The sequence below is a fragment of the Anolis sagrei genome, chromosome 7 (genome assembly GCF_037176765.1).
Source record: "Anolis sagrei isolate rAnoSag1 chromosome 7, rAnoSag1.mat, whole genome shotgun sequence".
Lineage (NCBI taxonomy): Eukaryota > Metazoa > Chordata > Lepidosauria > Squamata > Dactyloidae > Anolis > Anolis sagrei.
The window spans coordinates 42,289,124-42,303,737 of NC_090027.1; the positions used below are offsets into that span (position 1 = coordinate 42,289,124).

At 46.0% G+C, this 14,614-nt stretch overlaps 1 protein-coding gene across 1 annotated transcript in view; it reads left to right on the forward strand.

Moving 5' to 3' along the window:
- Positions 1–5,293: 5,293 nt before the first annotated feature.
- LOC132782435 (5-hydroxytryptamine receptor 3A-like) overlaps positions 5,294–14,614 on the forward strand; it is a 29,474-nt gene continuing 20,153 nt past the window's right edge. Inside the window, exon 1 of the mRNA XM_060787234.2 lies at positions 5,294–5,678. Within this exon, the coding sequence (XP_060643217.2) occupies positions 5,612–5,678 (67 nt within the window). The 5' untranslated portion in view covers positions 5,294–5,611. The remainder of the gene's footprint in view (positions 5,679–14,614) is intronic.

Genomic DNA, 14,614 nt, shown 5'->3' on the forward strand with positions numbered 1-14,614 from the left:
TTTCGATATTTAAAAACACTTCCAGGTTAAAAAAAAAGTTTTGTAATCGTTTCGTAATTCAAAAAATAACGAATTTTTTAACGAATTACTAATTAACGAAACGAATTGACCAGCCCTAACATATACACTAACTGATTGTTTACATGCTCTAACACAATGGGACCATGGGAGCTGTAGTTTTACAAAGTCTTGAACCTTCCCTGCCAAAGAGGGCTAGTGCCTCGCCAAACTACAAATTCCATGATGCCATAGCAGTTATAGTGGTGCCAAACTGCATTCATTCCACAGTGTAGATGCACCCGAACTTTGGCAATGGGCTTGTTTTGCTCCAAAAGGCCGTGGTCCATGGAGGCCTCCTTTTCTTCCTCCTCAGATTGCCTGTCTCTAGTTCCTTTGATTTCCCCGAAAACCAATTACTGAACAGCAGATTAGCGAGCTAATAAAATCCCATTATGCCATTTTCGGAAAGGAAATCTGATCGGGAGGCTGCCAGTTTATCGGCGATGGGCCACAAAGAAGGGCTCCGTCCTGTTAACAGCTCCAAATGGATGGGGCACGGGCACAAAGGTAATGCGACACAACATTAGTCCGAGGGGCTAATTAGATACCCAAAACAAGGGGAAACAGACTCCTTTTAAGGAGTGACAGGCTGATCCTGTCAACATTGATGGAATCTTCAAGTTTGGCTCTTTGAATATATAAAGGAGAAGGAATAAGTAAGTTGGGTGGAGAGCCTCGGACGATGCAAAAAAGAAAACTTCTGCAGGATCCCCAAAAAGGATAGAGGCATAAGGGAATCTTCCATGTATATGTCCCTATGGCATGCCAACATTTGTTCATGATGATGCCACCATTGTCACCAACAAATATTTGGCACCATAATTTAGAAGACCTTGCAAAAGAGACTGAAATGTGGCTTATGGAGTAATGGGAAAGACCCTCAGATATTGGGTCATCATAGAATTCTGACCACCTGACATCCGCCGGGAAGTAGCAGCCAATAGTGAAAGGACCAAGGCAGCAACATCTCCAGCTCATCCCTTGTTTGGGTATCAGCCAGCACATCAACGACTTAAATCAAGAAATAGTTTTCTAAGATCTACAGAGACACTTGCTGGAACACCTCAGCAAGCGAGAGTCCAAAAGTGGCAGGCTCAAGCCCAGAACCTCAACCAGTGGCTGATACCAAATGAGAGACTCCCCCCTGGGCACACAGAGGACTGGGCGACTTGGAAGGTGCTGAACAGACTGCGCTCTGGCACCACGAGATGCAAAGCCAACCACAAGAAATGGGGCCACAAAGTGGAATCCATGACATGAGAGTGTGGAGTCAAGAGCAACCACAGACCACCTGGTGCAATGCACCCTGAGCCCTGCCACATGCACAAGGGAGGACCTTCTTGCGGCCACACTAGAGGCACACCAAGTGGCCAGCTACTGGTCAAAGGACATTTAATCAACTACCAAGCTTGCAAATTTTGTGTTTTGTCTGTCTGTTTGTCTGTTTGTTTGCTTGTTTGTTTGTTTTGTTCTGTTATAAATGTAATACAATTATCTGGTTGCCCCTGACAAAATAAATAAATAAATAGAATTCTGAGTTGGAAGAGACCTGATGGACCATCCAGTCCAACCCCATTCTGCCAAGAATCAGAAAAACCTCACTCAAAGCACCCCCAACAGATGGTCATCCAGCCTATTTAAACGCCTCCAAAGAAGGAGCCTCCACCATAGTCTGCAGCAGAGAGTTCCATTGCTGAATGGCTCACACAGCTAGGAAGTTCTTCCTCATGTTCAGGTGGAATCTCCTTCTGCAAGTGGATCTTTCTTTGTGCCCAGATCCTGGATCTAAGCCACTTCCTCTAGCATTGCCTCTGCAACCCTTTGAAAAGTCAGGTGGGATTGCAATGCTCCGGGGCTAAAAATACACTCCGAAAAACTCAACTGCAGTATGTCATCTCTAACAATCTTTTGCAACTGCAGTTCTGAGAAATGACAGCCTGCACAATGTATGATGATTTAATGCTTGTTATTATTATGGCTACCATTATAATTCATTTCAAAGGCTCCTCCAGTCCTGCCCACCAGGGACTCCAAAGGGATGTGCATTAAAATAAATATGGGAAAATAACTATACATGATTTGAGAAGCTACCTTTGAAAAGCAACCCAGAAAAACAGACCCAGAATAAAATTTGGAAGGGGTTGAAATTCTCCCCACTTCTCCAAACGACTTTTGAGGCCAGTGTCTCCTGATCTGGCAAAAGATCTCAACAAGGCTCTGAAATTACTATCATTATGCAAAGGTTCTTCAGAGGTAATAGATCCTGAATCATAGAATCATAGAATCAAAGAGTTGGAAGAGACCTCATGGGCCATCATCCAGTGCAACCCCATTCTGCCAAGAAGCAGGAATATTGCATTCAAATCACCCCTGACAGATGGCCATCCAGCCTCTGCTTAAAAGCTTCCAAAGAAGGAGCCTCCACCACACTCCGGGGCAGAGAGTTCCACTGCTGAACGGCTCCCTCTTAAAGCAAGTTCTTGTCAGCCACAAACGTGGGGTTGCCTTTGAAGACAGCCCGGAAGCTCCAACTAGTCCAACGGGCGGCAGCCATGGTATTAACAGGAGCAGGGCGCAGAGAGCATACAACTCCTCTGCTGTACCAGCTCCACTGGCTACCGATTAGCTACCGAGCCCAATTCAAAGTGCTGGCTTTGACCTTTAAAGCTCTAAACTGTTCTGGCCCTACATACCTATCCGAACGCATCTCGGCCGATCAGCCCACCAGGACCCTAAGATCTTCGGGAGAAGCCCTTCTCTCCATCCCGCCTGCTTCACAGGTGCGGCTGGCGGGAACGAGAGATAGGGCCTTTTCTGTGGTGGCCCCGCGGCTTTGGAATGCCCTCCCTACTGAAATAAGATCAGCCACCTCGCTAATGGCATTTCGGAAAAAACTGAAAACTTGGATGTTCGAGCAAGTTTTCGGCTAATCCGATGTGATGATGTTTTGATCATGGACTAGCAATCACGGACAACGAATTGGATTGTGACTTTAATTATGAGATGTTCCGGTCTGTATTGGTGGCCCAATACTATGTATGTATATGTATGTATTTTATATTTTATTTTATATTTTAAATTGGAATATTGTAGTTTTAAATATGTTGTAAACCGCAATGAGTCGCCGTATAGGCTGAGATATTAGCGGTATACAAGAGTACCAAATAAATAAAATAATAAATAAATAATAGTTTCCACAACTGGGAGAAGTTTCGTTCTGTTTTCTTCTTATTTCCTTTATCATCAAAAGGTTTTGCATTGTGAATTAGCAAGAACTTTTCAGCCCAGCACAAGTTGTTTTGATGAGACTCTGGTTTTTTTGTGTCCATTGAAGACTTCAATTGCATTTTCCCATTGCACAAATGGTTTAGCAACCAATGCACCAAGTTTATGATGACCACCTTGACCTCCAACTTCTCCTCCAAACACCACACCATACTTACAGAGCGCATCTTGTGCATGAAATGAGTAGGCCAACCAGGGAAATCTGCTGAACCATTTGGGTCTAAATCTTAGATGCTTTGCTCCTTTTCCATTGTTTCTTTGGCAGGGCTTGTATTAGAGCAGTGGTTCTTAACCTGTAGGCCATGGACCAGCAGTGGACCGTGAGGACAAAAATATGGTCTGTGAGCCTTCTTCCTCTTTATTTATTTTATTTCTCCTACTTTCATGCCACCTGCCACTCCTTCCCAGTTGCTGACCATGGCATGTGTTCTGTATCAGAAACTAGAGCTGGTCAAAGTGGTCCTGATCAAAGTAGGCCCTGGTCAAAGTGGTCCCTCATCATAGTGTTCCCTGGTCAAAGTGTTCCCTGGTCAAAGTGGGTCTTGGTCAAAGTGGGTCCTGGTCAAAGTGGGCCCTGGTCAAAGTGGTCCCTTATCATAGTGTTCCCTGGTCAAAGTGGGTCCTGGTCAAAGTGGGCCCTGGTCAAGATGTTTACTGGTCAAAGTGGGTCCTGGTCAAGATGTTTCCTGGTCAAAGTGGGTCCTGGTCAAGATGTTTCCTGGTCAAAGTGGGCCCTGGTCAAAGTGGTCCCTTATCATAGTGTTCCCTGGTCAAAGTGTTCCCTGGTCAAAGTGGGTCCTGGTCAAAGTGGGCCCTGGTCAAGATGTTTACTGGTCAAAGTGGGTCCTGCTCAAGATGTTTCCTGGTCAAAGTGGGCCCTGGTCAAAGTGGGTCCTGGTCAAAATGGTTCCTGGTCAAAGTGGGCCCTGGTCAAAGTGGTCCCTGGTTGTAGTGTGCCCTGGTCAAAGTGTTCCCTGGTCAAAGTGGTCCCTGGACAAAGTGGTCCCTCATCAAAGTGTTCCCTGGTCAAAGTGGGCCTTGGTCAAAGTGGTCCCTGGTCAAAGTGGTCCCTCATCATAGTGTTCACTGGTCAAAGTGGGCCCTGGTCAAAATGGTTCCTGGTCAGAGTGGTCCCTGGTCAAAGTGGTCCCTCATCATAGTGTTCCCTGGTCAAAGTGGGCTCTGGTCAAAGTGGTTCCTGGTCAAAATGGTTCCTGGTCAAAGTGGTCCTTGGTCAAAGTGGTCCCTCATCATAGTATTCCCTGGTCAAAATGGTTCCTGGTCAGAATGGTCCTTCATCAAAGCATTCCCTGGTCAAAGTGGTCCCTGGTCAAAATGGTTCCTGGTCAAAATGGTCCCTCATCAAAGTGTTCCCTGGTCAAAGTGTTCCCTGGTCAAAGTGGGCCCTGGTGAAGGGACAGAAGGAACACTATAGTTTCTTTGTAAGGGATGGAACCAGGCAAGTTTTCCTTGGGAGGGTGTTCTATAATTGAGAAGACCCTGGATGCATCTACACTTGTGGTTTGGAGATGACCTTATGGGCCATGGCTCCCTGCTATGGTCCTAGGAGTTGTAGTTTGTTGCCAGCACTCTTTGATAAAGACATCCGAAAGCCTTGTAAAACTGCAACTTCCATGATCCCTCTCGTTGAGCCATGGCAGTGAAAGTGGGGTCAAACTGCATTAATTCTACACTGTAAATGTACCCAATGTATCTTATCCTAATCATAATACTGGATGGCTTAATGCACCAATGATCGCACTAAAGCAACCCATCAATTTGTAGAGACGATGGGTTTCAGGTGACAACCAGCCTCTCATCTTGAGCACGACACAGGTGACCCCTTTGGCCATCTCCCCATTTTCTCTTCCCAATTTCAGAGCGATGATTCGAAAGATATGTGTATTAATCCCCGATCGTTTTTCCATGACATCAGCTTGGATGGATGGGTGGGTGGGTGAACCTTTCTCTCGACGTGAAACTTGAGGCAGCAGAGAGAGATTGAGAGATTGAGAGGCAGAGACGGCAACATTAATTATGCATTTCTGAAAAAAAAAAGAATATCCAACAGTTTGGGGAAAAAACAAGGAAAGGAGGGGAGCAAAGTCTCTCTGTTTTTCGCTCTGTCCTTAATTGTGTTTCATTTCTCCGCAGAAGCAAAGGCAAGGGAGGAGGAAAGGGTGCCAGAGAACCATCGCAGGGCATTGCTTGGATCAGACGGACTCAGGAATTTGGTGGATTCTTCTCCTCTTCTTCCAAATCCTCCATGGCTCCCTCCACACTGTGGATTTCCCTCTTGCTGCTCCTTTTCGCTCCTCGGCTGCAAAGCAAAGGTAAGGAGGGAAACTTGGGGGAAAGTTTGGAGGGAATTCTGATTGGAAGTCATTCCGTGTCTTGGCTTGCATTTGTTTTCCAATGTTGCCACTGCTTTTAACGGCATTGTGGTTTGCACATTGGGTTATGACTCTGGAGACCATGGATCAGCCATGGAAACCCACTTCGATGAGTCACACTCTCTCATCCTCAGAGGAAAGCAATGGCAAGCCTCTTCTGAATACATCTTGCCATGATTTATGGTCTTAGGGGCATTGTGACTCCAAAATGACTGGAAGGCACACAGCACCAAAACCTATGCTTGACATAAAATGTTAAACTGTTCAATATTTTGTTAGCCTTGTGCAATCATTCTTAGTTTTGATATTGTTTCACTCGGATGGTGTTGGTTCCACTGCATGCTGCCCTGAGATCTTCAGGCAGAAGATGAGATAGGTAAAGGCAAAGGTAGTCCCCTGACATTAAGTCCAGTCATGTCTGACTCTGGGATGTGGTGCTCATCTCCATTTCTAAGCCGAAGAGCCAGCGTTGTCCATAGACACCTCCAAGGTCATGTGGCCGGCATGACTGCATGGAGCGCTGTTACCTTTCCGCCGAAGTGGTACCTATTGATCTACTCACATTTGCATGTTTTCGAACTGCTAGGTTGGCAGAAGCTAGGGCTGACAGCGGAAGCTCACGCCGCTCCCTGGAATCAAACCTGCGACCTTTCGATCAACAAGCTCAGCAGCTCAGTGCTTTAACCCACTGCGCCACCGGGGCAGAAGATGAGATATCAATATTGAAATAAAGGAGTAAATCAATCAATCAATCAATGGAATTGCAACCCCTTGAAATGGGACATGATGAACCTAGTGGACTATCATGTCCCATACTGCATATTTAGTGGAGAACATTCATTGTCAGCCTTTGTAATATCAAACTCAGTTGGAATCGAGAAGCAAAGGCTATCAATCTAAAATGTGGGAGACCCAGCCTTGTGTATTTAGTTCCTCAGAAGGGCGGTGGACCAGAATTCTTGGAAAACATTGGAGGTGTCAGGAACAGCTTGTTCCTGGTAGCGCAAGACATTCCTATCTAATGATCATCTGTTAATCAGGCAATATTCCAATTGCAAAGTGGTGGGAACAGGTTTGTGAAGCTCCTGACAGGTGAGAGTACAGAGGATGGTCTTCTGAAGACACATTTTGAGCATGCCTTTCATTTGGAGGCCACTCTCAGACGGCAAATCCCCTGAATGAAGAACCGAGTCATCAATGATGCAAAATATGGATGACAATTGGCCAAGATGAACCCCTCTCTGGTAGGTAACAGACAATATCATGAAGAAGACCTTGAGCAGTTTCCTCAACTAACTTGTCCATTGGCTTTCTTGTCTTTAAAAAGTAACTTTTTCAAGTTCTGCTTCATGAGTTTCTTCTCCATGTCTTCTTTTGGAGCAATTGGTAGTTAGACACCATATTTCTTCCATGGCACTTGAGTGTGATGTATTTCCATTGAATCCAAAAGGATTGAGAATGCAGCCATCCATGAGAGCCTCAGAAGAATCAAAGGTCCATCAGGTCTAGTTTCCTTTTGCCTAAAACAACAAACTAAGGTCCACCAAGGAAGCTTGCAAATGGGTCAACTAAGGGACAATCTTTCCCACTGAGCTGAGATTCACAACTGGACATGACGCTAAACGTTAGATGTTGAATATGGACATCATGATGAGCGATCATTGAGAGATTCGCCACTTTTCTAAAGCTTCTCAGCCATGTCCACATCTTCTAGCAGAGAAATCCATAAATTAATTGCATGTCCAAATGAAGTATTTCCTTATCTCTCCTGAAGTGCTGCCAGTGAATTAAATTGGATGACCCTGAGTTCTGACATTAGGAGTGAAGGATGCATCTTGTCCACTTTCTCCACTTTGTATGTAATTGTACAAACTTCCACCCATGACCCTTTGCTGCCCACAAAGAACAGCACAACCATTCCCAAACACTCTTTAGAGTTTCCTTGTAAGGAATGTATTCCAACACCATGGAGAAGATCAAGCATTTGGATTTAACTTCTCCAATGTTGTTGAGATGAGTTAACCATCTCAATGCTGAATGGCGGGAGGGGAGACAGAGCAACTTGTGGCACCCAAGTGGCCCTTCGATCCCACTTTGGTGGAACAGTGGACCTGAAATGGCCTGGATGGTTTCTTGTGGCATAGGTGATTGACGTTGTTGTCAAAGGCTGTAGAGTATTTGCTGCTGGCTTTTGATCTAGGGAGGCTGGGTTGTTCCCCAATGGCTCTTCATCAGTTGAGCTGTCATTGTCCCAAAGGTTCCATTGAATGATAGAATCATAGTGTTGGAAGGGACTCCAAGAGCCATCCAGTCCAACCTCCCACCCTGCAGGTAAACATAGTCATACTCCTGCTAGAATCTCCAGGGGAGACCCTTCTCTCCCACTTCCTCCACACACAGCTCTTCTCTCTTTCCATGTGACTCCATATTACGTTCCCCTGGAGAATATGAGTTCATACTAACTCACTCACTCACTTACACACATAATATATAAACACATAAAGCAAAACCATAAATGAAGAATCTGATCACCCGCAGAGAGAGGGACCTTCAAGCAGCCCTTTCCCAATGGGATACCATCTACATCGGTTGGGCTACAGTTCCTATCTGACCAAAGAGCAGGAGATATAATTCCAGATCAGAGAAGATGATTCTAGATCAAACTTGCTTAGAATCACAGAATTATGGTGTTCAAGGGGATCCCAAGGACCATCTAGTCCAATCCTTTACCATGCAGAAAGACACATCGGAAGCACTTCAAGAAGACGTCCACCCAACTTCCTAAGATGAAAGTCCACCTCTCTCTGAGATGCCCATTCCACTGTCCACAGCTCTTACATTCAAGGCACTCCTGCTAATCATAAATCCTAGAGTTGGCCATCCAGTCCAACCCCATTCTGCCAAGAAACAGGAAAATTGCATTCAAATCACCCCTGACAGATGGCCATCCAGCCTCTGTTTAAAAGCTTCCAAAGAAGGAGCCTCCACCACACTCCGGGGCAGAGAGTTCCACTGCTGAACAGCTCTCACAGTCAGGAAGTTCTTCCTCATGTTCAGGTGGAATCTCATTTCTTGTAGTTTGAAGCCATTGTTCCATTGCTTCCTAGTCTCCAGGGCAGCAGAAAACAAGTTCTCTCCCTCCTCCCTATGACTTCCTCTCACCTATTTATACATGGCTATCATGTTTTCTCTCAGCCTTCTCTTTTTCAGGCTAAACATGCCCAGCTCTTTAAGCCGCTCCTCATAGGTCTTCTTCTCCAGACCCTTGATCATTTTAGGTGATCAAGGGCAGGTGTTCAGGTGGAACAACTTGATCCACCCTAAGCTTCTTACTTGTATTTTTAATGCTTTGGTCCTGGAACAGCCAAAAAGAAGTTCTCTTTCACCTTCTACATGGCATCCTTTTAGATGGTCAATGACAACTCTATCCGTTCCTCTTAGGGATTGTCTTCCAGTTGTCTACCTTTGGACACATTCCAGCCCATCCTCGATGCTCAAACAAGAGTGGACCTCATTTTGGGGGAGTCGAGTTCATTGGGATTCCTGGCCTTCAGCTCGGTTCCAGCTCCCTTTCACCATGACTCAGTCCAGAGCTTCTCCAACAGCCGCATGATCTGTCTCTTTGCCCTTTCTCAGCGAAAAACAACATTCTTTGTTATGTAGGAAAACTAACAAACCTCATTTTTTTCCCTGAGATCCCACTCCCATCTGTTGCATGCAGAAACTCTGGGGGTGGAAGAGAGGGAAGGATTCATTTCCCTTCTGGGAGATGTAGTGTTTTGGAAAGGGGAGGTCAGTGTTTGGCATTGAAGAGATGCCCCTCTCCTCCGCCTCCTTCTCCAGCCAGCTGTTAAAATCAACTCATTTTGAAACACTAATTGAATAATTCACATTGACTGGAAGTATATCAATTGGACTTGTTGAGATGAGAGAGTTTCAAAGTAGTCGAAGCAACGCAGCAACGCAAGGTGGTTGAAGAAGAGCATTTGTGGAGCAAAACAATGCCATGCAACACATTTTGCCCATAGTAAGTCCTGACCTGGGAATAGTCTAGGAAAATTATGCAGGATGAGAATTGATACAATTATTCATTGCTTCCTTTGTGAACAATGTTAGCAAGGAAACACATACCTACTTGGGTCGCAGTCTTGACATTTCAGGGAACTGTGCTTTCAGATCATTTCTGGAAACCAATGAATCTCATAAGGCTGTCTTATGGAAGGGATTACAAGCTGGACAGGGAATGCCATGGATGTGGCGTACCTGGATTTCAGGAAGGCCTTCGACAAGGTCCCCCATGACCTTCTGGCAAGGAAACTAGTCCAATGTGGGCTAGGCAAAACTACGGTGAGGTGGATCTGTAATTGGTTAAGTGGACGAACACAGAGAGTGCTCACTAATGCTTCCTCTTCATCTTGGAATGAAGAAGCCCGGTCCTGTTCAACATCTTCATTAATGACTTAGATGAAGGGCTAGAAGGCAGGATCATCAAGTTTGCAGACGACACCAAATTGGGAGGGAGAGCCAATACTCCAGAGGACAGAAGCAGGATTCAAAACCATCTTGACAGATTAGAGAGATGAATGGCCAAAACTAACAAAATGAATGTATTGTCGAAGGCTTTCATGGCTGGAATCACAAGGTTCTTGTAGGTTTTTTCGGGCTATAGGGCCATGTTCTAGAGGTATTTCTCCTGACGTTTTGCTTGCCATAGATGGCCCTATAGCCCAAAAAAACCTACAAGAACCTTGTAACAAAATGAAGTTCAACAGTGACAAATGCAAGCTACTCCACTTTAGCAGGAAAAACGAAATGCAAAGAGACAGAATGGGGGACACCTGGCTCGAGAGCAGGACGTGTGAAAAAGATCTTGGAGTCCTTGTGAACAGGAAGTTGAACATGAGCCAGGAATGTCATGTGGTGGCAAAAAAAGCCAATGGGATTTTGGCCTGCATCAATAGGAGCCTAGTGTCTAGATCTAGGGAAGTCATGCTCCCCATGCTCTATTCCGCTTTGGTTAGACCACTTTACCTGGAATATTGTGTCCAGTTCTGGGCACCACAATTGAAGAGAGATATTGACAAGCTGGAATGTGTCCAGAGGAGGGCAACTCAAATGATCAAGGGTCTGGAGAACAAGCCCTATGAGGAGCGGCTTAGGGAGCTGGGCATGTTTAGCCTGAAGAAGAGAAGGCTGAGAGGAGATATGATGAGGGCCATGTATAAATATGTGAGAGGAAGCCACAGGGAAGAAGGAGCAAGCTTGTTTTCTGCTTCCTTGGAGATTAGGACGCAGAACAATGGCTTCAATCTACAAGAGAGGAGATTCCATCTGAACCTGAGGAAGAACTTCCTGACTGTGAGAGCCGTTCAGCAGTGGAACTCTCTGCCCCAGAGTGTGGTGGAGGCTCCTTCTTTGGAAGCTTTTAAACAGAGTCTGGATGGCCATCTGTCAGGGGTGATTTGAATGCAATATTCCTGCTTCTTGGCAGAATGGGGTTGGACTAGATGGCCCAGGAGGTCTCTTCCAACTCTTTGATTCTATGATTCTATGATTACTGAGAGGTGGTGTTGCCACTCCTTTCTGCTGAAATAGAGTCTACAGTGCATGGGATTCATTGGTGGTCTCCCATCCAAATCCCCATCCAAATTAGCTCCCCAAACCAGACAGGAACATGTGCCTTTAGGTACTTAGGTCTTCCCTAAATAAGGTTTTCTTAGACAAGGAATCCTCAGGGTTGGCTTTGCTAGTCCCTTCCTCTGTAATATGACTACAGCACTTGGTATGGATTGGTGGCATCCCATCCCAATATCAACCAAGGCAGTCCCTGCTCACCTTCCTAGATAAACTAGGATCAAGTGCCTTTAGAGCAGTGGTTCTCAACCTGGGGTCCCCATATGTTTTTGGCCTACAACTCCCAGAAATCCCAGCCAGTTTAACAGCTGTTAGGATTTCTGGGAGTTGAAGGCCAAAACATCTGGGGACCCCAGGTTGAGAACCACTGCTTTAGAGTATTTAAGCCTGCCCTAAATAGGTATCTCCTCAACAAGGAATCCTCAGAGTTGGTTTTGCCAGTTCCTTCCTTGGAAACATAATCTTGGTATTGATTGATGGTCTCCTCCTATTCAAGTACCAATCGAGGCTGACCCTGTTTGGCTTCCAAGATCAGGTGGGATCCATTACCTTTAGGGCAGCATTTCTCAACCTGGGGGTCGGGACCCCTGAGAGGGTCATGAAGGGGTGTCAGAGAGGTCATTAAAGACCAGCAGAAAATGCAGTATTTTCTGTTGGTCATGGAGGTTCTGTGTGGGAAGTTTGGCCCAATTCTATCGTTGGTGGGGTTCAGAATGCTCTTTGAGTGTAGGTGAACTATAAATCCTGGAAACTACAACTCCCAAATGTCAAGATCTATTTTCCCCAAAACTCCACCAATGTTCACATTTGGGCATTTTGAGTATTCGTACCATGTTTGGTCCAGATCCATAATTCTTTGAGTCCACAGTGCTTTCTGGATGTAGATTTTTTTTTGTCGTGTCAGGAACGACTTGAGAAACTGCAAGTCGCTTCTGGTGTGAGAGAATTGGCCATCTGCAAGGACGTTGCCCAGGGAACGCCTGGATGAATTGATGTTTTGATCATCCTTGTAGGAGGCTTCTCTCATGTCTCCGTATGAGGAGCTGGAGCTGATAGAGGGAGCTCATCCGCCTCTCCCCAGATTTGAACCTGCGACCTGTTGGTCTTCAGTCCTGCCGGCACAGGGGTTTAACCCACTGCGCCACTGGGGGCTCCTGGATGTAGATGAACTACAACTCCAAAAATCAAGATCAATGCCCACCAAACCCTTCCAGTATTTTCTGTTGGTCATGGGAGTTCCGTGTGCCAAGTTTGGTTCAATTCCATCGTCGGTGGAGTTCAGGATGCTCTTTGATTGTAGGTGAACTATAAATCCCAGCAAATACAACTCTCAAATGACAAAATCAATCAATCCCCCTCCACCCCCACCCGTATTCAAATTTGGATGTATTGAATATTTGTGCCAGTGAATACATCCTGCATATTGGATATTTAGATGATGATTCAGAACAGTAGCAAAATGACAGTTGTGAATCAACCATAACAAAAATAATGTTATGGTTGGAGGTGAGCACAATATGAGGAATTGTATTAAGGGGTTGTGGCATTAGGAAGGTTGAAAAACATTGCTTCAAGGGATTTAGGTTGGCCTTGCACGAAACAACCCTTTCTGTGCCAATGGTGTTCAACAGTTGGCAATGATGCCATCTCCTCCTCAATGCCAGAGATACAACTTAATGGTGTAACATTAGAAAATGTTGACCATTTCCGCTACTTTGGCAGCCACCTCTCCACCAAAGTGAACATCGACACCGAAATACAACACCGACTGAGCTCTGCGAGTGCAGCATTTTCCCAAATGAAGCAGAGAGTGTTTGAGGACCGGGACATCCGTAGGGATACCAAGGGGCTTGTCTATGAAGCTATTGTCTTCCCAACCCTGCTCTATGCCTGCGAAACGTGGACTGTCTACAGATGTCACATGCAACTCCTGGAACGATTCCATCAGCGCTGCCTCTGGAAAATCTTGCAAATATTTTGGGAAGACAAGCAGATAAACGTCAGCGTGCTGGAAGAGGCAAAGACCACCAGCATTGAAGCGATGGTCCTCTGCCATCAACTCCACTGGACCAGCCACGTTGTCTGGATGCCCAACCACCGTCTCCCAAAGCAGTTGCTCTACTCCGAACTCAAGAACGGAAAACAGAATGTTGGAGGACAGAAAAAGAGATTGAAAGATGGGCTCAAAGCCAGCCTTAAAAACTCTGGCATAGACACTGAGAACTGGGAAGCCCTGGCCCTTGAGCGGTCCAGCTGGAGGTCAGCTGCGACCAGCAGTGCTGCAGAATTTGAGGAGGCACGAGTGGAGGGTGAAAGAGAGAAACATGCCAGGAGGAAGGCACGTCAAGCCAACCCCGACCGGGACCGCCTTCCACCTGGAAACCAATGCCTTCACTGTGGGAGAAGATGCGGGTCAAGAATAGGGCACCACAGCCACCTACAAACCCACAAAAATAGTCATCAAGGAAGACCATCTTACTCGTCCAATGAGGGATCGCCTAAGTAAGTAAAAAAGTAAGATGCCATCAAGACTCCAGAACCCATCTGCCTGGAGCCGGTGGCCCAGCAGATGTAGCCCTTGGCACATGGCAGTTGTCCATTTGGGAAAAGACAAAAGCAGAGCCTGCCGTGCGGCCGATGAAGCCGGCCTGCTTTCTGCCGACTCCTCTAATTTGTTTTTCCTCCTTCTCCTCTGCCCTTCTCCGTCTCCTCTCTCTCCTGCTGCCTGGCGCTCGTGAGCCCAGCCAACTTGGAGGAATTACGAGGCAGAGCGAAAAAGGCAGAGGGGTCTGCGTGGAAAGACTCCTCTGAGCTCCAGGCCCCCCAAGCCTGGGCAGATCTATGCCAATTAGGGCTGGCTTGGGGAGAGAGAATTGTGCCCCAGGGTGAAGGAGTCATGAACAGGGAGAGACACGTGGCAGGCAAAGCAGCAGCAGTAGCAGAGGAGCTCGTCTTGGGACTTGGAAGTGTTTCTTCAAATGCCAAGAATTACTTGCAAAGTGGCACTAAACGTCAATCCTGAAATAATAATAATAATAATAATAATAATAATAATAATAATAATAAAATAGAAAACTGGCCAAAGAAGGCTCTCCATGGACAGTTCCTGGGAAAAACTGAGAGCCAAATTGATAAAGAAAAAACATGGCTGTGGCTCACAAATAGAAAAAGGAGACAAAGGAGGGCCTGATTCTGGCAGCCCAAGAACAAGCCATTCGAACCAAGGCCATCAAAGCCAGAAT